This window comes from Eurytemora carolleeae, unplaced genomic scaffold (assembly GCF_000591075.1).
Source record: "Eurytemora carolleeae unplaced genomic scaffold, Eaff_2.0 scaffold281, whole genome shotgun sequence".
NCBI classification, from domain to species: Eukaryota; Metazoa; Arthropoda; class Copepoda; order Calanoida; family Temoridae; genus Eurytemora; species Eurytemora carolleeae.
In genome coordinates, this window is record NW_019396255.1 from 146364 (window position 1) to 173399 (window position 27036).

The window sequence follows — 27036 nt, forward strand, 5'->3', positions numbered from 1 at the left end:
ATAGATTTTTGTCGCTGCGAATACTTTTATTCATATTCTCGTTTTTGTATTTTTATGAGGGTTTATTTCAGATTTAGTCTAGATATTTCAAATAAGAGGATATTGGAGCAAGAGAAATGGAGGTAGTACAATTTTACTAACCTCAAACTCTAATCTTCAAATTTTTATATTTTTGCCAACGGATGCAATTAACATTTGAAGCTTTAAAACTTTAACAATCTGATAGAGCCGATTTTATTGTTAGAATTATTATCACAGGTAAACGACATTAAAAAGTGTTCTAAAATATAGAGAAATGAGTTTGTAAAAGGACCATTTTTTAATGGGAGAGTTCACGAAAACTGAAAGTTGATGATATGGAGGTTGTTACCTTTTCAATTTAGCATTTGAGTGACCAATATCAATGCTTCCTTTTGTTTCTCTGTAAAGAGAAATTAAAATTAGATAAAAAATTTTCTTTTGTATACATGTTTTGTAATGTTTATTTTTTCAACTATTTCTTTTAATGAGAAAAGACGACTTTAAACCTCATGCTTTCATGGGACGTCCTCATAAAGATAGATTGCGCATAAGACGACATTTTTCATCTTGAAAGATATAAATGCACAGAGATGTTTTAAAGATATTCCTATTATATAGATTAACTAGGTCGGAATTGTGAACATTGGCTGTTCTTATGTCATTGAGCACTTGTGGTGTACATGAGTTCTGTAGAGAGAAATTTAAGTTAGTTTAGTCCTTCTCATGTCCTTCTTCAGTTCTCGTCAGTATGATATATTGATCAGTGAAATATTGTTGTTCAAATAGTTCCATTCCCGGAGTTATTATACACTCTAATATGAGATCCATTAAAACCAGGGGGCGGGCATAACTCTCCTAATTTTGCCTGGCTAGGTTTATACTGTACAGTGAATTTTGTCGAAAAATGTTTCCTTATGACTGAGTTGGTATCATAGAGTACAGTGGGTTTAATCATAAGTACATATAATTGTACAATATTGTGTGGACAGTTAATTTTAATATTTTTCAACAATGAGATATTGTAGTGTCAAGAATTGTGTAAACAACGATGTTTCGGGTTCAAAAATTTTTCATAACATACGAAAAGAGTGGATAGAACAAGTTATCTGGAATCAAAATAACCCAATTTTTATATGCAGTGAACCAAAATGTAAGAAAATGGATTGCGTCAAAAGCTTTCAAAACTGGTTCTCCTACAAAGCCAATAGATTATTTATAATTAAAAATTACTTGTTTCACGTTAAGTTCATTTATGTAAAATAAATATTTCAACAGTTTTCAGTTCTTCAATAACTTTAAAATTAAGTCTAACCTAATTTAGATCTATTATTAGTTGAGAATTGCTTTTCATTCTAAAAGTCAGAAACATATATTACTAAGAGTTAATGCACAATGTAGATTTCAGAAGTAAAGAATTTGATAAGAAGCAAGATGTTATTGAGAAAGATTTTATTTTTTTTCTCTATTTGTCATGTCTCATTTTTATACAAAAATCATATGGGCTTGTTTTCTTTGCTTGAATATTGTAGGCTTCGGATTCAAACTATAATGTCTTAAAACACTAATCTACGAATTGTGATCCCCCCAGGTAGAATTTCTGATCGGGTCATTGTGTACAGTAGCTGTACAACAAGAAGTCTAAAATTCCAGATGCCCCCTCTATTACTAATATCTCGATGATTAAAACAGCAAACCACTCCGCTCATTTAAAGTACACTTTGACCCCTAGAAGTATGGGTTCGCAGACTGTACAATTCTGGTGATTTTGCGTACATAAGCTATCTAGTATCTATGTTTATTTATTTATCTATGAACGTCCTATTATATTATCTACTTCATTGTATTTATATGAAAATCATAATTTGAGAATGGAGCAGGAGCTGTATTAAAGAAAGTCTATCATTCCTTCGGTAGACTGATTATAACCAAATTCACAAAACATCAAATGAAAAATATATATTATAGATAATAATATCGACGCAAATCACATAAGATAATATATCCTGCCTGCATGATTAAGAAAATATCATCTGGTCATAATAATCTCACAAGAATAAGATAATTCATTTGGTGTACAGTACTGTAAAGTTTTAGCCGTCAATGGTCCGTAACGTTCAAATTTTTCATAGTTTCCGGTCAGTTTATCAGTGTCAGTTTTCGACGTTTTTGCCACGATAGCAGCTTATTATGCAATCTCTATATAGTAAATAGTTTTGTTGTTGTTTTCTCTAACTAATCAGAAGCGAACAGCAGCATATCTTGTCAATCAGAGTGTTCATCAGGACGACTTGGATTTAATAATTTTCGACTGTTTGATCAATATAATAGGATTTTTTCTAACAGTTTGTACCCCGGCAGCCAAAATCCAAAATTAGTACACAGTACACACTTCCTTTAAATACTATTTTAGAATGGGATTATTTTACAAATGAATGGGAGGAAAGGATCGGAAGAAAAGAAAAGTAAAGATAACGAAGAAAATGGAAAGGAGAATCTGAAGAAAACACAAGAAAGTGTTCTCTACAAAATTGAAGATATACCCCCTTGGTAAATTTTAATTAAATACTGTCCTGAAAGTCATAGATTTTTTGACTACGTACTATTTGTAATTAAATGTTGTGTAAAGTACTTAATGTACATGTTAAAAGACTACATCCTTAACGTGTACCGGGATTTCCATAATGCATATATATAGGGCTACAAATTACAACACTATTTGCCTGCATGTACAATCTATATATTTAGGTACTTGTACAATACAGGTCCAGGCACTATCTACACATGTACATTTTATATATTTAGGTACAGGTACATGTACCTAGGGCTATACAGCACTATCTACACATGTACATTTTATATATTTAGGTACAGGTACATGTACCTAGGGCTATACAGCACTATCTACACATGTACATTTTATATATTTAGGTACATGTGCATGCTCCTAGGGCTATACAGCACTATCTACACAAGTGTATTTTATATATTTAGGTACAAGTACATGTACCTAGGGCTATACAGCACTATCTACACATGTACATTTTATATATTTAGGTGCATGTGCATGCTCCTAGGGCTATACAGTACTATCTACACAAGTACATTTTATATATTTAGTTACAGGTACATGTACCTAGGGCTATACAACACTATCTGCACATGTACATTTTATATATTTAGGTACAGGTACATGCTCTTAGGGCTATACAGCACTATCTGCACATGTACATTTTAAATATCTATAGGTACTATGCATGCTCCTAGGCTATACAGCACTATCTGCACATGTATATTTTATATATTACAGCACTATCTGCACATGTACATTTTTATATATTTAGGTACATGTGCATGTTCCTAGGGCTATACAGCACTATCTGCACATGTACATTTTATATATTTAGGTACATGTGCATGCTCCTAGGGCTATACAGTACTATCTACACAAGTACATTTTATATATTTAGGTACAGGTACATGTACCTAGGGCTATACAGCACTATCTGCACATGTACATTTAATATATTTAGGTATCTTAGGGTTACAGTATTATCTGCACATGTATATTTTATACATTTAGGTACATGTGCATGTTCTTAGGGTTACAGTATTATCTGCACATGTATATTTTATATATTTAGGTAAATGTGCATGTTCTTAGGGTTACATTACTATCTACACATGTACATTTTATATATTTAGGTACATGTGCATGTTCTTAGGGTTACAGTACTATCTGCACATGTATATTTTATATATTTAGGTACATGTGCATGTTCCTAGGGCTATACAGCACTATATGCACATGTACATTTTATATATTTAGGTACATGTGCATGTTCTTAGGGTTACAGTACTATCTGCACACATGTATATATATATATTTAGGTACATGTGCATGTTCTTAGGGTTACAGTATTATCTGCAATTGTATATTTTATATATTTAGGTACATGTGCATGTTCTTAGGGTTACAACACTACCTAACTATGTTTGGAGGAACAATATCAATTCCATTTATTCTTTGTGAATTCCTCTGTATTGGGTAAGCACTGAAGATTTTGAGAAGTCAAGGGAATGTTAACTTTTTAGAATCAGATTGTTTTCGTCAAATCATCACTATAATAATTTTTTACGATATTATTATCAAACTTATTATCATTATCATCATAACTATCATTATCATTATAACTATCATTATCATTATAACTGTCATTATCATTATAAATTACCATTATCATTATCATTATCATTATAATTATCAGTATCAGTATCAGTATCAGTATCAGTATCAGTATCAGTATCAGTATCAGTATCAGTATCAGTATCAGTATCAGTATCAGTATCAGTATCAGTATCAGTATCAGTATCAGTATCAGTATCAGTATCAGTATCAGTATCAGTATCAGTATCGTTATCGTTATCGTTATCGTTATCGTTATCGTTATCGTTATCGTTATCGTTATCGTTATCGTTATCGTTATTATTATTATTATTATTATCTATATTAATATTACTATTATTATTATTAGCTGGAGCTAGTGGTGGAGTATATAGTTTAATAGCTGCACATCTGGCAACCCTGGCTTTAAACTGGCAGGAGGATTCTTCAGTCAAAATACGAAAGGTAAATTTGATAATAATTTATTATATTTGACAGTCCGATACGTCCAACATATAAAAGAAGATAGACCGTACCAGAAACTCACATATTTTGTTTTCAAGTTTAAAAATATGTCTGATCGGAACTTAGTAAGAGTTTGTTTTTAATTACTATTAGAGAGACAGATCCTGCCCGGGGTTATATTATTTCTACAATATTTTTTGTGTCTGGCATTGTGACTCTTCTACAGACTACAATAGGATGTCGTCTTCCTATAATACAGGTTAGAAATTTTATACAGGGTGTCCCAATAAACATGGGAATTCAGTGACGAATTCAATTTCGTCTTTTTAAATAATTTTTTGATTCAGTGCTTGTCCTAGCAAGTTGTAATTTTTGACTAATTTGACCATCTAAACATGAATTTTTCTATTATTTTCTTTTAAAAAAAACTTGTTGGCAGATGTGTTGATGAAAAGATAACTCCGTAGTTTTGAAGATGTTTGAATTAAAAACTAAAATACGATTAAAGTTTTTAAAATAGATAAACCGAACGCATTTAGCCCTGGTTAGTGGTTTGTTCGGGATGATAAACAAAGTAACAGAAAAAAACACTCCTTATATTATTACAGGGTGGAACATTTACATTTATTGTTCCAACCTTGGCTCTTCTAAACCTGGATAAATGGACCTGCAAGGAGACGGATCCAGTTGACCCTCAAGAATATTGGCAGGTCAGTGAACAATGTTCCTCCTCGCCATTAAAGTCGTTATTGACTTTTTAAAATAATAATAATAATAATAATAATTCAGCGCATCTTTGTATCATGTATCTTTGAGAAATATGAAAAATTGCTAAAAGGAATGATTTGGGCTTGTTTCTGACATGTAATTAATTTTTGATACTAAAAAAACCTGTTCACAGTTCATAGGTTCCGATATGACACTTTGAGATTGAGTTGGGATCAATATGATAATAATAATAAAGTAATATAATCGATTGAGGATATTTAAAATAAAGTAATAGAATAATAAATTTCTAAAAAATTAAGTACAATTCAAAAATAAAGCTGTAAAGATCATTTTATTAGCTTCGAATGCGGGAAGTTCAAGGAGCCATTATTGTATCCTCTCTCCTTCAAGTTATCATAGGGTATACAGGTATAATCATATATACACTAGATTATTATTGTATTCTCCCTCCTTCAAGTTATCATAGGGTATACAGGTATATTCATCTATACACTAGATTATTATTGTATTCTCCCTCCATCAAGTTATCATAGGGTATACAGGTATATTCATCTATACACTTAGATTATTATTGTATTCTCCCTCCATCAAGTTATCATAGGGTATAATCATCGACAAACATGTTCAATATTGCATCCGATCCTTTCTTATTTCGAAATTTTGTATTATTTCGCTAATTTTAATATTACACAAAATTAGGGTTAACTTTAATCCTAAACAGGCTGGGGGGTTGGGGGGGGGGAGGTCATTTGATGCTCTCCTCCCTCTAGTTTTTTTTGTCCTAGCACTCTCATTTTTGACACGATCACAGTGAAATTGTGTGACTTTACGGGTGGTAAAAAGTTCGCTCTGTGTAAAAAAATCTAAAATAGCACATAACTTATTTTGTGACAAAAGCTGCAGATCTAAAAATTATATTTTCGAAAAGTCCTTTAAACGGATGTAAAAACATGTGTCAAACTTTGATATTTGTTTAAAACAAATAAACATATTTTTACATTTTTTTTACCCTTTTTCGGCAATTTTTTTAACCCTCCCTAACTCCTAAACTGTTAAAGTTATCTGTCTAATTTTTTTTTCAATGAGCTGGCCTTGAAAAATTGGGCTATGAACATGCATTTCTACCCGATACCTATTCGATCAGGCTTTTTTCTAAAGGGGGACGCCCCCCCCCCCCGGCTATGCTATAGATTCAGAACCCCCAGCCTTTATCTTTATAGGGTTAACAGTTTAACAAACAATGGAGAGCAATTGCGAAGGAACTTTCAATATTGACAATCATCCAGAGCGTGGAGAATTCCCAACTTGTTAGAATTGCTTTATAATATTGACATTTAAAAAACTTTTGTAATTCTGTGCTTTGTGAAAAATGTCTTCAAAGAATAAATATTAAAGTTTTGATTTAAGCATAATTATTCAATGTAAAATTACGTTTTATAAATTATCCAACATTAAGCCTAGCTTGCAATATCGTTACATAGTTTATTCCATGCTTTCTCCAATGATAATTTTTTTTTTACATTTTGAAAATTGAAAATCATCCAACTTTATGTTTAAGGTTTGCTAAGTTTGATAATGAGATGGATAACACCTTTAACAATTGGACCCTCTGTAGCTATGATTGGTTTATCTCTCTTCGATGTCGCAGCACATAATGCGTCGGGACACTGGGGAGTAGCAGGAGGGTAATTATCACTTCAATCTAATGTTTTAAGAGAGTGGTGTTGTTTGTTTAAAATAACCATTGTTCTGTCATTTTTTATTTGCTCGGAGATCTAACGAGTGATTCAATCAAAGTTTGAGGCAAATCGTTCAAGGGGGTTTAATCGGACATAGAAACAGGATTAAACTGGATATTATTTGCTCAATCTTGTTCGTATTTTATGATGTTATAAAGCAAATGATTTACCGGTGTTCACTGGACAATTGCTTAGTTTCTTGTTCCTTGGACCATTTAAAACCAAAACTTGAGTTTAACAGGTCGTCTTCGTATTCCACAGTATTCAGTGTGTCAATGTATACTAATATCTAAAAGTTGAATATTTAGAACAATCCTTCTGATGATCTTATTCTCCCAGTACCTGGAGAAAGCCTGGATACCTTTACCTGGAAGGAAGAATATGATTAAGTAAGGTTTATTTATTCATATTGTTTAGTTTAAAATATATTAAGAACATTTAGATAAATACTTCGGATTTAGATTCATTTTCCGTGCACTGAGATTGGAACTTTTGTGTCAAATCACACTAATCTCGACAGTTTAATCTCGATCTCCGATGTGGAGACTTTTAAATTTTGAAGATCATTCATTTTAGTTATCCCAGAATATTACAGAGCAATTATTTTTAGATTAATCCATAAGATGAAGATCATTTCTTGATCCCGAGATTCATAATATAGGAGTTCTGACTTCTGATATTTCTTTTTTACACTTCATACCTTTTAAGATTACGAGGAATTAAATTGGGTGATTTTCTTTCTAGATTTACTGCCTCTGAGATCAGGTCTATATTTGTGGGTTTCTTTCAGATATTCTGTCGTCTGGGATTATCTATATTTGTAGGGTTCTTTAAGATTTTCTATCGTCTGAGATTGGATCTACATTTGTAGGTTTATTTCAGGTTTTCCGTCGTCTGAGATTAGATCTACATTTGTAGGTTTCTGTCAGATTTTCTATCGTCTGAGATTAGATCTACATTTGTAGGTTTCTTAAAGATTTTCCGTCGTCTGAGATTAGATCTATATTTGTAGTTTCTCTCAGATTTTCTGTCTTCTGAGATTATATCTATATTTGTAGGTTTCTTTCAGATATTCTGTCGTCTGAGATTAGATCTTCATTAGTAGGTTTCCCTCAGATTTTCTGTCTTCTGAGATTAGATCTACATTTGTAGGTTTCTTAAAGATTTTCAGTCGTCTGAGATTAGATCTACATTTGTAGGGTTCTTTCATATTTTCTGTCTTCTAAGATTAGATCTACATTTGTAGGTTTCTTTCAGATTTTCTGTCGTCTGAGATTAGATCTACATTTGTAGGTTTCTTTCAGATTTTCCGTCGTCTGAGATTAGATCTACATTTGTAGGTTTCTTTCAAATTTTCCGTCGTCTGAGATTAGATCTTCATTAGTAGGTTTCCCTCAGATTTTCTGTCTTCTGAGATTAGATCTACATTTGTAGGTTTCTGTCAGATTTTCTGTCGTCTGAGATTAGGTCTACATTTGTAGGTTTCTTTCAGATATTCTGTCGTCTGGGATTAGATCTACATTTGTAAGTTTCTTTCAGATTTTCCGTCGTTTGAGATTAGATCTACATTTGTAGGTTTATTTCAGATTTTCTGTCGTCTGAGATTAGATCTACATTTGTAGGTTTCTCTCAGATTTTCTGTCGTCTGAGATTAGATCTACATTTGTAGGTTTCTCTCAGATTTTCTGTCGTCTGAGATTAGAGCTACATTTGTAGGTTTCTCTCAGATTTTCTGTCGTCTGAGATTAAATCTACATTTGTAGGTTTCTTTCAGATATTCTATCGTCTGAGATTAGATCTTCATTAGTAGGTTTCCCTCAGATTTGTAGGGTTCTTAAAGATTTTCAGTCGTCTGAGATTATATCTACACTTGTAGGGTTCTTTCATATTTTCTGTCTTCTAAGATTAGATCTATATTTGTAGGTTTCTTTCAGATTTTCTGTCGTCTGAGATTAGATCTACATCTGTAGGTTTCTTTCAGATTTTCCGTCTTCTGAGATTAGATTTACATTTATAGGTTTCTTTCAGATTAGATCTACATTTGTAGGTTTCTGTCGTCTGAGATTAGGTCTACATTTGTAGGTTTCTTTCAGATATTCTGTCGTCTGGGATTAGATCTACATTTGTAGGTTTCTTTCAGATTTTCCATCGTCTGAGATTAGATCTACATTTGTAGGTTTCTTTCAGATTTTCTGTCGTCTGAGATTAGGTCTACATTTGTAGGTTTCTTTCAGATTTGCTGTCGTCTGGGATTAGATCTACATTTGTAGGTTTCTCTCAGATTTTCTGTCGTCTGAGATTAGATCTACATTCGTAGGTTTCTGTCACAGTTTAAAATGATATGAAATAAAGTGACTTTTCAAATAGAGGATTTTAAATAAAAGTTTTTTTTATGAAAATTCATGAAAAAGTAATCATTAGATTAAATTCGTTTATTAAATTTCAAATGGATTTTATATAAGTTTGTCTCATTTCAATATTTAATTTTGCCCCCTTCCTTCCTTCCTTCCTTCAAAGCAATTTAGTCAGTTATACATAATAGATACTTCTCTTTCTTCAAACAAACTCTGTATTCCAGGGTATTAAAAAATAGGGGGAGGTTGGAAACATAAAGATAATATACATATTAGAATTAAAGGGACTGTAAACGTAATTTCACATGATCAACCGTTTAAATAGGAGTATGTCCAAGTAACCTGATGGCTGATTAATAATGTGGAAAAAATGTACGTTAAGTCTAGCTTGAACAGTGCTTATGGTTTTAACATTTTTCTCCATTGTTTTAATAGCAAGAAACCAAAATCGGAAGTTACCAATTATCATGGATTCCTGATCAATCAAAGCGTTTAAGGGTACCGTTGTGAATCGGACATGACACTTTATAAATGGAGGGTAAATTAAAACAGTCTATCCCTTTAAACCTCACACTTTTGCAAAACTGATTTCGGAATGATCAGACCTTGAAGTAATCCAGACTTGTAAACTTTTAAATAGGAATTAGAAAAAAGTCTATTTTAGTGACGTCATAGATTTTGTTTGCATTCTCTTTCTATCCATCTCCATCCATACAAGATTTAAGGAATCGGTGGGGGCTCCATGCATTATTAAGCTCTCCCAACATCAAACCTTCAACTTTTCATGGATGGGAATATTAAATATTTACGAAACCTTGGAATTACGAAGAATGGATTATAGATTTATAAATCCCCGTATAAAAAGTTAACATTCTCCCAGGGGAGGGAGGGGGGGGGGGTTATGTTTCCAGAACTTTGTGAAACCAATCAACCAAGTTTAGGAGAAAGACTCTGTTTCTCATACTAGAGTTAACTAATTTTCATTCGCTAATCAATCATGCAATTATAATAAAGGGTGGCACATATAGGATGAGAATTCAAAGACGACCCTAGGAGTATAATTCATACTATTTTGTCTGAGTTCTCATGATTCCCTATTGCTTGAAACTTTTGTTTTTCTTTAAAGCATGCATTTTTTGGATTTTATAATTTTGCCCTAAGAAATGTTGATTAAAGGGACTGTTAAGGTAAAATGAAAGGCCGGGTATAGGGTGAAGCCTAAACATTTTAGAAGTTGATCGCAACCAATATTAGTTCTATCTGATGTCTTTATCTAAAGAAATTGATATGAAACTGTTTATATATATATTATATATGTATTATATATATATATATATATATATATATATGTGTGTGATTTGGTATATGAATTGAAGTTTCTAACAGAACATAGCAAATACGCTTAAGAGTTTAGGTGCGTATTATAGTTTGAATATAATATTTATTACTTTTTAATATATTTAATTGAAAATATAATTTTTACGTCTGTATCACATGGTCAGAATTTCCACCAATGGCAGTGAAGTATCTGGTCACGTGACCAGAATTTCCACCTTTGGCCCTTCAGTATTTGACCACAATGCTCCTTCGGCCATATGAGTCTTGGTATAACTTTGAAACAGTTTTATATCAATTTCTCTACACAAGGAAATCACATAGAACTAATATGAACTCCAATGTGTAAGAAATACATAGTTTGTAAACTCTAGTTTTATGAATATTCAAAAATCCAAATATTACCTCTAATATAAAACGTTATATGCTCATTTCACAATTAAATTTCTCTGCTGCAGAAATCCACTATTTAAGAGAATCCATTTATTAGACAAAACCAAAAAAAACTATGTAATTTTTTGCTCAGGCAGTGGTTTAAGGCTTGACACACAAATCTTTCATGCAATAGAGAATAGTCTACAGACCCTTTCAAAACAAACCCACTGTTATAAATAAGTTACTAACTTGCAATTGATATCAAATACATTGATTAGAATAATGGATTGACTAGACAGGGGTTGGGTAGTATATTTCACCACAGTTCTCGATCACTGAAGTTAAGCAAAATTGTCCGCAGCCAGTAACTAGATTGGTGTCTAGACTGGAATACACGGATTCGATTCCCGCACTTAACTCAAACCTTTGGTATTCCCGCACTTAACTCAAATCTTTGGTATTCCCGCACTTAACTCAAACCTTTGGTATTCCCGCACTTAACTCAAACCTTTGGTATTCCTGCACTTAACTCAAACCTTTGGTATTCCTGCACTTAACTCAAACCTTTGGTATTCCCGCAATTAACTCAAACCTTTGGTATTCCCGCACTTAACTCAAACCTTTGGTTTCAAGAATATCTGAAGCTAACATCTAGCTAAACAGCTATGACGGATGTAGGAGGACCGAGGGGCAGCTGTCAACAGCCCGGCCTTGCACCGAAAGGGTGCATTATTTCTACTCAACAGGATCGAAAACTTAAGTGGAAACGCGGCTTAAAAATAACCCCTGGCCGATCGATAAAATCCCTACAACACTAAAATTTCGAAATAGAAAAACTCCTAGATTTGGTTGTTACAACCGCAACCCCGATCGTGTTCTGGGGACAAACAAATCTATAATAAATCATATGAAATAATAGATATTGCATGACCGACATAATATTGCTTGATCGAGTAATAATCGGTTGATTGTTTAGAGATTGATTTTAAATATGTATCAAGCTAACCTGTCCTAAAATAAGATTGAGAAATATATGAATTTTTGATTTGATTTAATTTGATTTGATTTACCTTCTAGAAATAATTTTACAAAATTATATTTTTTAAACAATCATTTTAAACCAAGTCAACATTTTCAGTCTGTGCCTTATCCTGATGTTATTGTGTAATATAATTTTTAAACCATAAATCTAATTGGAGGTGTTTCGGATTTCGTTCAAGGGGGAAAGTATTAGGAAGTGAGGGACTGTTTGATTAAAATTGAATATTAACACATATGTATTTCAGGTTCCGAGTATTTAGCTTGTTTCCTGTTCTGCTGACTATCCTGATAATGTGGGGTATATGTGGCATCTACACTATACTAGGTATCTATATCTATTTATCCTGATAATGTGGGGTATTTGTGGTATCTATACACTATACTTGGTATCTATCTATTTATCCTGATACTGTGGTGTATATTTGGTTTCTACGCTATACTAGGTATCTTTCTATCTATCTATTCTGATAATGTGGGATATATGTGGTTTCTACACTATACTAGGTATCTATATCTATTTATCCTGGTGGGGTATTTGTGGTATCTATACACTATACTAGGTATCTATCTATTTATCCTAATAATGTGGGGTATATGTGGTATCTATACACTATACTAGGTATTTATCTATTTATCCTGATAATGTGGGGTATATGTGGTATCTACACTAAACTAGGTATCTATCTATTTATCCTGATACTGTGGTGTATATGTGGTTCTACACTATACTAGGTATCTATCTATTTATCCTGATACTGTTGTGTATATGTGGTTTCTACACAATACTTGTTATAAATCTATTTATCTATTCTGATTATGTGGTGTATATGTGGTATCTATACACTATACTAGGTATATATTTATTTAATCAAAATAATTTTGCAACACTTTTAAATATGTAAGGAATAGAAGTTAATTTATTCATGTTTTTTAACTCTTTAAAAAAAGACGACATTCAAGACGAAATATTGTTTCTTCATATTTTCTGGAATTGCTACATTTAAAAACTAATTTAACCGTATCTTTAAGTTTAGCAGATGTTTATCAATGCATTCATAATATGATATTGTGGAAAAAGTGTCCAAATCATCAAATATTGTGGGGAAAGTCCTGGCATTGTTTCACGGCCTGACACTTTTAACACCTCACCGGAGATATAAATAATTTCGTTCAGATTTCAACTTTTATTAAATAAATCAAATATTGTTGTAAATCAGAACGAAATTCTTCATATCTTAGGTAATATTGAAAGCGCCAAAAAAGCAGACCACATTTTGGAAATGGAAAATAATTTAACCTTGACATATTCTAGATGGAAGCAACCCAAACATATCTGTAACTGCCAGGAAGGATCTTTTCATTAATTCAGATTGGTTTCGAGTTCCGTATCCATGTAAGCGTTTTTACACTTGTTTTTGAAAGGAACTGAGTTCTTGCCACAAACTCAAATTTTACAATCCCAATATCTTTAAGTGTGATTGTGTAAACAGTTGATATTTCAAACTTGATAATTTGACATAACAGAATCCATAGTTTAAATAACAAAGGTCTACGACATTGGGTTATACAGATGTAATAAAAAAATCAGGAACTGGGTTCCTTTTATGATGTTTCAAGTTTGAACTACTAAACTGTTATATTGATACAATATTTAATTTTTAATGATGCTTCAATTGAATCTTTAAATCTTTAATGTTGTTTCAAATCATTCATCAGACCTAAGAAACAGAAATCTGTTTCTACTCCCAATATTTATGAAATAATTGTAATGATTGTATTAAGTTCAATGGGGAACGCCCACAGTATCTGTTGAGGGCGTGGTTGGGATGATGGCTGGAGTGCTAGCTTCTGCTATAGAAAGTGTCGGAGATTACTACGCCTGCGCTAGGTTATCAGGTTAGTTTGAAACTTCTGCAGAATATTGTTTTTTTAATGTTTCTAAAATTAGCTTCCTTTATCGGACGTCTTGATTGTATCTCACTTGGGTTTCCAGACAGTCTGTGTAAAAAAGCGCTGTACCATAAAAGACTGCTTATCGAATTTGGTACGCCCAGTTTGTACTTGTATTTGTACTGCATGCCGGGCAAATTATGGTATAATTGGTTAGTATGACAGCCATCTAACGCCTTTTGTTTCAACTATTCTATTTTAAGTTTAGTGAAATTTTAAAAACTTAAAAACTTTAAAAAGCACAAGCAGGACAAATACAATAATGGTTTAATGGTGAACCATGATAAACATGATTCTAACAGGTTGTTACTTGTTAATTGTTCAATTAGAACATGATAGGATCTTAGTAATCGTATACCTAGAAAACAAGACCCTATTAGAGGCAAGATAGAACTCATTATTGCGAAAAAACTTTGGTTCTCAAGTTTTCCTCATGAAAGGGACTGATTACTTATCTAAAACGCGACTTGGTTAATCTTATCTTGGTCCTTTGATATTTCAAACTCTGAATTAAATTAGAAAAATAGTCAGTTCGAATTAACGAAGATATATGCACTGCCAATTTGCAAAAATAAAGCTATGAGATAAAAATATAGCTATGAGATAAAAATATAGCTATGAGATAAAAATATAGCTATGAGATAAAAAATATAGCTATGAGATAAAAAATATATTTATGAGATAAAAAATATAGCTATGAGATAAAAATATAGCTATGAGATAAAAATATAGCTATGAGATAAAAATATAGCTATGAGATAAAAAATATAGCTATGCGATAAAAAATATATTTATGAGATAAAAAATATAGCTATGAGATAAAAATATAGCTATGAGAAAAAAAATATAGCTATGAGATAAAAATATAGCTATGAGATAAAAATATAGCTATGAGATAAAAAATAAAGCTATGCGATAAAAAATATATCTATGAGATAAAAACTATAGCTATGAGATAGAAAATATATAGCTATGAGATAATAAATATAGCTATGAGATAAAAATATAGATATGAGATAAAAATATAGGTATGAGATAAAATATATAGCTATGAGATAAATATATAGCTATGAGACAAAAAATAGCTATGAGATAAAAAATATAGCTTTGAGATAAAAAATATAGCCATATGATAAAAATTATAGCTATGAGATAAAAATATAGCTATGAGATAGAAAATATAGCTATGAGATAAGAAATATAGCTAATTGAGATAAAAAATAAAGCTATGAGATAAAAAATATAGGTATGAGATAAAAATATAGCCATGTGATAAAAAATATAGCTATGAGATCAAAATATAGCTATGAGATAGAAAATATAGCTATGAGATAAGAAATATAGCTAGATGAGATAAAAAATAAAGCTATGAGATAAAAAATATAGATATGAGATAAAAAAGTGGAGTTTTCAGTTACTTTAAGCTCAATGTGTTTTTTGGTAGAAAGTATCTCATCCAATCTTTGAAAAGTCAGGATTCAGAATTTTGCCTTGAAAAAAATCTGATCTTAAAAAAAACTTCGCAGTGCAGTGCATTGTGCATGGTCTTGTAAATTATATAAATTGCTTCACATAAAAATGATGTTTGACATGACTCTGATTTATAAAACATCTGTTGTCTGAGAAAACATTTGATTGAAACTATTTATTTGATTCTTGCTTTATGGAAGACTTATAAATTTGCATTGTTGACAATTTTTCAAATCCTTTTTTAATAAAATTTGTTTGCTTACAACAACCGTCCATCACGGCAAAGAATCAGAGGTGTACGCATTTTTAGTACTGGTCTATAAAGTAAACACAAGACAGATGTAACAGCCTGACATGGGATCCATCTTTCACATAAAAAATCAATGAAAAATTTTGGTCATAGGAAACTATTATGTTTGGTCTGAAAGCAGTTCTAGGAGTAAGGCATTTACATGCCATTATTAAATTTAGAGCCAACTAAATTAAATTAAAAGTCAATATTGAAACTTTATGAGACACAGAACTCGTTAATTTTTACAGTTTAATCTGTGAGAAAGGATGTTACTTTATATCCTTCTATCTCCCTGGTCGTAGATTCAAGTTTAGTTCCATTTTGTTCTGCAAGGTTGCCAGAATACCCGATATACAATGTCGATATAGTTTCTAATTTTCAAATACAGGAGTTTTTTCCCACTTTCATTCAGAAAACAACAGTTATCTATTCAAACAGAGGAATTATTTTTATAAACAATATACACTCTTCCTTAGAGCTTGATTTCACCTGAATCATTTTGGGTAAAGGAGTTGAGTCTTTGCAACAAATTCTAAATTTATAATCTTTATATTTTTGCAACCCAATATCAAGGACCTTAAATATTTTAAGCTGTGAGTTTTCTTAGATATAATTATCTAGCTTTGAAATGTCAAAGTCTTCCACCATCAGGTTACACATATATAAGGATTAGAAAATTTGAGGTTAAAAATAGGTTAGAAATACAAAAGGTACAAAAAAATCATCATATTAAACTGTGAAGCACACAATGATCCAAATTTTGCAAGCTCACACGTAACAACCGGTGAGAATTTTACCAATTACTTTTTAAAAACTAAAGCTAAACACAAGCGCTTTAAAGTTTTAAAATTTATATTTTTGAGGCTATAAAAGTACTGTTTAAGTGAGTTAGTGACATCATATCAAAGAATCAAAGACACTGAAAGCTAAACAGAAAGAAAAGTTAAAATTTATGGGACATTACTACAAAGACATTGTGACCTCGTAGCGCCTCTTGTTTTAATTTTAAGCACACGTATGGGAAAAAGAAAAATATGGGGAATTACATACCAGAATATTCAAACATTTTGTTCTTCTCAGGAACTCTAAACAAAGGAAGTTAAGATGGAAAACATATATAAGATTTTATTCTTACTTTCAATTTACTTTAGCTTAACGTGAAGATGGGTTTTCGATCATCTTTATATACTTTGGTTGTCTGTTTGTGTATATCCAATAAATGTCAAAACGGCTGAACCGATCGGGTCCATTTTTTTGTGGGGCCTCGCGTGATGGGATGGTTTGAGAATAATATAAATTTCAAAAATTTGCCTCTAACAAAATTCGACTTTTGAAAACTTTGAAAATCCACGAAACTTTTTTTTATAAAATCCGGGAAATCTTTTGTTGTTTTTTTGTTTTACAATGTATACAAAGAGAAGATGTTCACAATTGAAATGGAAGATGGGCTCGAAGCGAAGCGCTCTAGTAGCCTAGTCCTTCTAAATTTTTTTATCATGGTTTGATCAATATTTTTCTATTTCTCCGTCTAGTGTCTAGAAGTCGAGATTTCAGTCCAATTCTGTTATCTTCAAGTGCCAGGAATACCCTTGCCAAACCTAAATGGAAAATTTGTGATTGTTAAAAGTTAATATTCACGTCAAACTAAAGCAAATTGAACGTAAGATTGAAATCTAATATGTTCTCGTAAAGCTTATTCAGAAAGAGAAAATTGTTATGCATTTCTATAATCTGATACATTTGCGTTTCTCATCTGGGGCGTAAATAAAAATAAAAAAAGTCATACAATACATTTTACATTTTCATTTTGTCTAGTCTGATTTTTATTACTTCTAAAGAAACTTTCTTCGTGTCCCTATTTATCTTATTTGAAAATGATTTCTCCGTCCCTTTATATTTTCTTCTTATCTCTGTTTATCTTATTTGAGAATAATTTCACTGTCCCTTTATATTTTCTTCTTATCCCTGTTTACCTTATTTGAGAATAATTTCACAGTCCCTTTATATTTTCTTCTTATCCTTTTTTTATCTTATTTGAAAATAATTTCACAGTCTCTTTATATTTTCTTCTTGTCCTTTTTTTTATCTTATTTGAAAATAATTTCACAGTCCCTTTATACTTTCTTCTTATCCCTGTTTATCTTATTTGAAAATGATTTCACAGTCCCTTTATACTTTCTTCTTATCCCTGTTTATCTTATTTGAAAATGATTTCACAGTCCCTTTATACTTTCTTCTTATCCCTGTTTACCTTATTTGAGAATAATTTCACAGTCCCTTTATACTTTCTTCTTGTCCTTTTTTTATCTTATTTGAAAATAATTTCACAGTCCCTTTATATTTTCTTCTTATCCCTGTTTATCTTATTTGAAAATGATTTCACAGTCCCTTTATATTTTCTCCAATACTGCGGAATAATAAGAATAAATTTAAGATACACGTGTCTCTAACTTCTATTCCTTTTTGGAATGTTTTCAAAACATTTAGTGGACTGAAAACTTTGCAAGCAAAATCCAATATTTACAGGCAGAGCTTAACGCCTAAATTTGTGAAATTAATTCATAGAAGGATTGTTTCAAAAGATGTATGCAGCAGAAATAAAAAAGAGATTTTCACAAAAAACATGTTTAAATATGGGAAAACGATATGTTAGTATAATGATATAGCTAAAGTGCCCGACGTTGCCCGTTAAATTTAAGAAACACTTCGAATAAAAAAAACTTTGATTTAAAAAGAAAACTTTATTTAAATTTTGTAGAAAACTCTTTTTTTTTTAGCCTATGTTACCCCAGGCTACCAATGGGTTACCTCAAAAACTTTTAGCCAACTTGGTCCAGCCGTTTGGCCATATATAGCTAACATATAGACACATTATTTTAAAGACTACTAACTGAAGTGCCCGGCGTTGCCCGTGGAATTTAAAAAAAATTTAACTTTGAAAAAAAAAACCATTTTTTTAAAAGAAGAAAATTCGAATTTTTTTTCCCATGGGAACCCATAAACTTCAATCAACCTGTTCCAACCGTTTGGCCAGCTATAACTAACATACAAATATTTATGAGCAAAGTACTTTATTATATAGATTCCAATAATTAAAGCAAAGTATTATAATATTAATACTAAAATAATATATTATGAAAACACTACAAATAAACAATATCAGAATCCATTCAATTTTATAGTTTGCGCAATATACTTCAAATATATTATTGCTCAGAGAATTTTTGTCTTAGAAGAAAAAGAAGATAAATATGTAAATTTTATATTTTCAAGAAATTTAATATTTTTCGATTTTGAAGAAATAAATTTCATTTCCACATTAGATTAAATAAAATAATACTTTTTCAAACAATTAATTTAACTTCAAAATTTTTGAATATATAAAAAATGGGTTAACATTTCATGATTATTTTTAAAGGGCCAAGATTTGAAAATGTGGATTAAATTCTTCTCAAAACTGATAATTATAAAGAACAAAAAATCTGCAAACATTTGTAACGTAATGCAAAATTTAGAAAACATCTTTGCTGGTAAAAAGAGCTGCAAAACCCTTGAATTTGTTTCTTCATTATTTAAATCAATACAGACCTCGGTGTTATGGTTGAAAAAACTTGTATGAAAAGTTTTACTAATATATATCACACAAAATGGCAGGTTTGCCACACAGTTTATAAGGTCTGGAGGGGAGATTAAGCAAATATATGATTTATACAAAAAAAGTTTGTTTTAGTTTTACTAATATTATATATATCGCACAAAATGGCAGGTTTGTCAGACAGTTTGTTAGGTCTGGAGGGGAGATTAAGCATATATATGATTTATACAAAAAAAGTTTGTAGTAAAATGTTTTTCGTCTCAAAGAATCAGGCAAAATTCCTAAACTTAATTAATATAGAAAAATAAAAATTGAAAAGATTAATTTAAAACATCATATATTTCAAGTCCAAACATAATTTATTTTGCCAGTCGATGTCCGGGACATTGTCTAATCCTAATAATTGATGATAGGAATATCTTTTTTCTGTTGCCTAGCGTTATTCAGCGTTATTCAACGTTATTCAGCGTTATTTAGCGTTATTCAGCGTTATTTAGCGTTATTCAACGTTTTTCAGCGTTATTTGGGTTTAGTCAGCGTTATTCATCGTTATTAAGCGTTATTCGGCGTTATTTCAACATTATTTTGAGATTTAGACAAAGCCAATTAATGGTTGAGGAAAACAGCATTAAATATTTCAGTGGTAAGAAATACTATTTTTCAATTTCGAATGAATATTTAATTTTCATTTGGATAAATTGAACTTCAGGGTTTAGATGTGTGTAGTTAGTTAGATAAAGCTTTTGTGTTACTTTAAGTAAACTTGAAGTTATTGTTCAATAAAACTATATATTACAGGTTTAATAGGGTTGTTTCTCTTAGGTTTGTAATAATTCATACCATGGTCACATCAAATCATGAAATACAGAATGTATATAATATGAACTGTATTATATACTAAAAGAAAAAAGTATTTAAGAATTCCAACAGTTTTTTTTGTATGAAGTAAAAATTTACGAAATGCTGAATGCATAAAAAAAATTTAATACTTTTTGTGGACATTATTCTGTAACATTGTCGGTGGTTTCAGTGCATTCTCTAAATAAAATATGGATTTAAAATTTGTTTTCAAGTGTTTTCTAAATATTTTTACTCTCGTGACTGTTTAAAGGTGTTAATTACTTTCATTCTTATCAATATAGCTTTGCAACCTGATTGTGTAAACCTTGTGTAAACTTAAAGAATGCCAAAAATCGGTGCAAATTAAAAAGAAATGCTTAAAATACCCGTTTTGTGTAGAACCTATATCTTTATCACAACCCATTAAACCTTTTTTATCTTTTCAACATATCAAATAAATCAAAAAATTTTAATTCTAAAAAAATACTAACAATCCACCCCCAGCTATATTTATCGTAATGTATATAATATGAAACTTTCTTTTCCTTTCCTTTATTTTTTTTATTTTAATTTCAAATAATTTCAAACTATATTTATATACAGAATTTTTATATACATGATACATAAAAAGTCTACCCCTGATATTGCCAAGATATAAGTTATACATTTAAAATAGAATAGAGTTTTTGCCACAAACTCAAATTTTTAATACCAATTTCTTTGCAATCTTACTTTGATATTTCAAACGTAGACTTTTTTCTAATAGAATTTATAGATTGAAATATCAAAGGTCAACAACATTTGGTTGCAAATATATAGGGATTAGAAAATCAGAGTTTGAAATTCATTTAAGATTATAATCAGTTGTTGAAAATGTTCTGTATTTTAGGTGCTCCACCACCCCCCAGCCACGCTATAAGTCGTGGTATAGGAACTGAAGGTCTAGGATGTGTTATTGCTGGTCTAATGGGAACTGGAAATGGAACAACCAGCTACAGTGAGAATATTGGAGCTATAGGCATTACGAAGGTAAAAATTGGTTAAAGAGAGAGTTATGAAACAATAATGGAATTATTGCTTTTAAAGGGACAATCATTATAATATCAAGTGATACTCTATTTAAAGAGGGATATGCCCAAATTATAACCTTGACACCTTTATCTTAATTTGGAAGATATCATCTTTGTTTTAAAGTATTTATTTTGACAAATTCTGAAAATGTTTCTGCACCAGAATTGTGCAAGTCAGCTTTGTATTCAGTATTCGAATATGGACATTTCATTTAATCTTGGTCAGAGAAAGCTATGTACGGTACTGTTATGAATTGGACATGCCACTCTGTACATGTCAGGTCACTTGAAATTTAGTCTACAGTCCCTTTAAAGGTAAGATCAAATAAGGTAAACACTCCCTTTCTGAAAATATAGAAGGATATGTATTCCTGGTATAATCTAAACAATGATGAATTGTTAGGTGGGAAGCAGGCGTGTTATCCAATATGCTGCTCTTATCATGATTATGTTTGGAGTAGTAAACAAGTTTGGAGCACTTTTTCTCACCATTCCCACACCCATCATTGGAGGAATATTTTGTGTTATGTTTGGAATAATAACAGCTGTTGGTCTCTCCAATCTTCAGTTTGTGGATCTCAACTCGACTCGAAACCTTTTCGTTCTTGGCTTTTCAATATTCTTTGCTCTTGTCCTTCCGAAGGTAACTATTGCATTATATTTATTACAGCGAAATTTTGAAATAATAAAATGCAGGAATTTTTGTTTATTTTACGAGAGAGAATGATAGATGTTAAAATTGCCGCTGTTGGTTTAAACATTTCTCTGACTTGTGACAATAACAAACAATATTCTTAAATATTTTCTTAAACTTTCCAGAAATTCAAACAAAAGGGTTTAGTACATCGAAACCCTACAAATTTTACATAAATATTACAAACATATTTAGTTATGTTTTTGCGTAAAGATTAAGATATTTTAGTTACTTAAATATTACGGGATTAAACATTAAATTTTCTATATCTTACATGAGGTTTCTAAAAATTGTAGGGAGAATATTTCCAACTTGTTTCATACGTTTTTTTTAGCAATACGCACAATGTTTACTCTGATAGAAGACCTAGATACGAAAATATTTTAAACATTTTGTTTTTGTTTTGATCAAGTCAATATATTCGACCAGAGTCAAAAAAGCACACTTTAGAGCATTTTCGCACAATAAAAATCAGAAATATTACAGCAATGAGGGAGGGGGTGCAGAGGCGCCATGATCCCCGCAAAAATGACCTCCGAGCCTCAGGATTTGCAGAATTACCTCCAGGCCCCGCAAAACTGGTCTCCCAGCCTCCGTGACGTTACCAAGCCTCCCGCCATTCTGTCTCCACGCCCCGCATTTTGGTCTCCGCTTGTTGTTTTTATTTTTGTTTAAATTTATTGGCTTAACCAAACAAATATCAAACTATATCTCTTCATAGTAGACTCAGTCATAGTTTAAAGAATCGTTTAATCAACAATTTTGACATGTTAATTCATTCAATTGATCTGAAGTTGCTTTTCTGTAAAAGTTTACATTAAGATGGAATGAGTAAAAGACGACCTTTATAAATGACTTATCTAATATTTTGAAGGCATCATGATTTTAAGATTTTATTAACTCTCGATTCCTTAGCATTACATTTTATCATAAAAATTAATGAGGATCTGTCCTATAATATACGAGTTTTTGCGCACCCCCCCCCTCCCCCCCTCCCACCTCTGTATATCAATTTTTTCAGTGAAATAAATGAATTCTCTCGCTAAAAGAAAAACTATTTAGAATTAAATTTAACTTATTAAAACAACAAGATATGACACGAAGCTGCCCTAACCTGTTAGTATAGCATGTAATAGATATTTAGATTATTTTAATTCTTTGTTTCAATTTTTAAAAAAAATAGTTCTTCAATATTTTCTAAAGCATACGATAAAATCACAAATACAAGGATTTCACAAAAACTACCTTGTTTTGTAAATTGCCGCTGATTTTGTTTGATTTGTATATGCGACCCCTCTAAAATAATATAAATTTTTTCTATCTTTATACAAAACTGCAATAGTTCTTCACAATTTGAGGAATTTTTGAAATTTAGAAAAACAAAATACAAGCCTTTAATCTTCATTAAAATTCACTTTTTAATACAAAATGTTAATGTATCATTCTGAACTATTTTATCATGTTGAGAATTTTTTAAAAAAAGGTTCTTGGTGGAAATAAAAGCCAAATATTTTTTATTGGAGCCAAAATGCGGGGCGTGGAGACGGAATGGCGGAAGGCTTGGTGACGTCACAGAGGCTGGGAGACCAGTTTTGCGGGGCCTGGAGGTAATTCTGCAAATCCTGAGGCTCGGAGGTCATTTTTGCGGGGATCATGGCGCCTCTGCACCCCCTCCCTCCAGCAATATGTATCTCCTTCTATATAGTATATTGTATAAAGTATCGTACATAAACAATATGTACTTCAGTGGATGGAGAGTGAGGAAGGGAAGGGAAGTATAAAAACCGGTTCTGATGCAGCTGATCAAATAATAACAGTACTGCTCTCTACCAGTATGTTTGTTGCTATGTTTCTAGGATTCGTTCTTGATAATACAATTCCAGGTAATTTGCTTTTAAGTAGATTAACCTCATGGATTGATTTTTTTTAGTTTTCGACGGGAATTTTTTATTTTAGGATTAAAGCCTTATCTCTTCATTTCAATTATCCCTTCCGATTATGATAACCATGTGGGATATCGAATAAAGATTAAACTAATCTGTAGATTATTAAAAGATCAAGATGAAGCATTGATCTCAAACTCCACAATACAAGATTCCTCACCTCTGTATGTATCATATACTCTACAACTTGCTTAAGCTACCAAGATGTCTATTTGATACTTAAAATAAACCTAGTTTACCCCCCCCCCTTTATAGACCGGGAATTGATGTGTTTTATTTTCTTTCAACTTTTATAGGAAAATATTATGATTTTCCCCTGGAAAATTTCCCTACATTATACAATAAAAGAACTACTTTTGATCACGCTAGTCAAAGGAATTGACTTTTTGTCACAAAATCTGATTTTCTTATCCCTATATCTTTGCATTTCAATGTCGGAGACCTTAGATATTTCAAACTATGAATTATTTTAGATCAGATGATAATAGTTTGAAATATCAAAGGTTAACACCATCAAGTTGCAAAGATATAACGATTTGAAAATCCGAATTTGTGGCTAAAACTCAATTCCTTTCTTGTTATAATTCCCATAGGGGGAGAAAATTATCTTGAGATTTTTAAACGTACGTTAAGTAAATTTATAAAAAAATCCTTTCTAAATATTTGTTTTGATTTAATAATCAATAAACAAACATTTTCACGGATTTTTCTGTTAACATTAGTGCATTTAATTTTTCTTTGATATTTTTCTAGGTAACATTTTTCCAACTTGACGGTCCAAAAAAGTTCTTTTGGGCCATTTAAGTTGCAACAACAATTAAATTAAACTTGATGGTGAACATCTAAGATAGTTCAAACTAAGACTAATTCATCTTAAAGTATATCTCAGTTCTATGATATAGGGTTGTAAAGATATGGGGATTTCGAAAATCAGAATTTCCTTAGTTTAGACCCGATCGACTGAGTCGCTTTGACGTATCTTGGATACACAAAAACAAAAGTAATAACAGACAGGCATGAATAACGTATATGCATATATTCAGAAGATTTATACTTTTTATATTTTTATATTTTTCATATTTTTTTTATTTTTATATTTTAATGTTTTTATATTTTCTACATTTAAAAGTGAAATATTTTTAGGGACTGATGAGGAGAGAGGACAAATAGCTTGGAAGAATCAGCATTTATCAGAAGAAAACTATGATGCAGTCACAATAAGTATGTTATAGCTAGGGAGTATTTTAACTAAGGAGAGGTAGACTGGGTTGTGAGAGCTAGGGAGTATTAAAACTAAGGAGAGGAAGACAGGGTTGTGAGAGCTAGGGAGTATTAAAACTAAGGAGAGGTAGACAGGATTGTGAGAGCTAGGGAGTATTAAAACTAAGGAGAGGAAGACAGGGTTGTGAGAGCTAGGGAGTATTAAGGATTGTGAGAGCTAGGGAGTATTAAAACTAAGGAGAGGAAGACAGGATTGCGAGAGCTAGGGAGTATTAAAACTAAGGAGAGGAAGACAGGGTTGTTACAAAGTAAATAGCTTTTCAGGTAAATTATTTAATCACTTATTAAGTTAAATGGTGCTGTTTACACTACACAGATCACACTTGCTGTGTCTCGTGTTCATTTGATTATTTAAAGTTATAACTTGAGTCTAAAAGTCGACTTTCTATTCCAGAATTTTCTGGTTTTCACTGTATATTGCTTTTGGTTTAAAATAAGAGTAGTTCTAGAGTTCTCAGCTAGTTTTTTTTATATTATGTAAACAAACCATGTTTTCTCTTAATGCATAGACTTTAACAAATTCTTTAACTTTGCAGTTAAAAGGCGTTAATCTTTTGTTTATCATTTCTAACTTTAAATCGATCAGAGCTGGGAAGTTTAGAATGGGATATCCTTAATACCGATCTAATTAATCTGAAGATTAATCAAGAGGAAAAAAAGCATTATTTAATCTCGAGATTAAGAAAAAGATCAAGCATTAATTTCAAAATCCACCATTCAAAAGTTCCCAGCTCAACTTAAATAGTCAAAGTTTGACATATGAAAGGTTTACAACAACACAGGGTTCAAAGTAAAAGAAAATGTTTTCAGTTTCTTTGATACTCGGTAAAGGGAAAGTTGTCTTTTTAAAATAATTTTCTTTTAGGATGTTATGATTTGCCCTGGATTACTCCACTGTTAAAGAGGTAAAAAATAGGTACCGAAAGCCCCCCCCCCCGGGTTTCTTTATGTAAGCAGCTAGCGTCCTATTTATGCCCAAAAGTCTACAATAATAATAAATCACAGATTTTTTCTAATTTCAGCCCCTCCCCCCAGCTCGGCCTGTTTCTTAAAGCTTCTAGCTATGCTGATGATGATGCAAATGACAGATTTTCTATCAGTAGATAATTATAGCTTTCTAATTATAGTTTTCATCTTGTAATTTAGGATCTCATGGACTAGATATTTACCCTTCTCTCCGACCTTTCAGTACTGGTGAAACTGTTCGAGGCCCTTGGCCCCTTAATAGTGAAAAGTACAATATTTATCTTATTCTAGGCCCCTTAATAGTGAAAAGTACAATATTTATCTTATTCCAGGCCCTCAATAGTGAAAAGTACAATATTTATCTTGTTCCAGGCCCTCAATAGTGAAAAGTACAATATTTATCTTATTCTAGGCCCTCAATAGTGAAAAGTACAATATTTATCTTATTCCAGGCCCTCAATAGTGAAAAGTACAATATTTATCTTATTCCAGGCCCTCAATAGTGAAAAGTACAATATTTATCTTATTCTAGGCCCTTAATAGTGAAAAGTACAATATTTATCTTATTCTAGGACCTTAATAGTGAAAAGTACAATATTTATCTTATTCTAGGCCCTTAATAGTGAAAAGTACAATATTTATCTTATTCTTGGCCCTTAATAGTGAAAAGTACAATATTTATCTTATTCTAGGCCCTTAATAGTGAAAAGTAAA

At 31.2% G+C, this 27036-nt stretch overlaps 1 protein-coding gene across 1 annotated transcript; it reads left to right on the forward strand.

The window, feature by feature from the left end:
* Nucleotides 1-69: 69 nt before the first annotated feature.
* Nucleotides 70-27036, forward strand: LOC111699476 (solute carrier family 23 member 2). The gene is made up of 17 exons (XM_023470170.1): nucleotides 70-122; nucleotides 2432-2568; nucleotides 3971-4066; nucleotides 4802-4907; nucleotides 5257-5358; nucleotides 5716-5785; nucleotides 6936-7062; nucleotides 7425-7505; nucleotides 12467-12546; nucleotides 13534-13614; nucleotides 14004-14117; nucleotides 21258-21397; nucleotides 21842-22081; nucleotides 23880-24015; nucleotides 25219-25296; nucleotides 26222-26261; nucleotides 26503-27036. Exons 1-17 carry the CDS (start codon nucleotides 117-119, stop codon nucleotides 26552-26554), a joined length of 1686 nt encoding a protein of 561 aa, XP_023325938.1. The 5' UTR covers nucleotides 70-116; the 3' UTR covers nucleotides 26555-27036.

Coding starts and splice junctions, on each gene's coding strand:
- LOC111699476 (XM_023470170.1), top strand. Junction 2,569..3,970: donor ATTGAAGATATACCCCCTTG/GTAAATTTTAAT, acceptor TTATATATTTAG/GTACATGTGCATGTTCTTAG. Junction 12,547..13,533: donor TGGCATCTACACTATACTAG/GTATCTATATCT, acceptor GACATATTCTAG/ATGGAAGCAACCCAAACATA.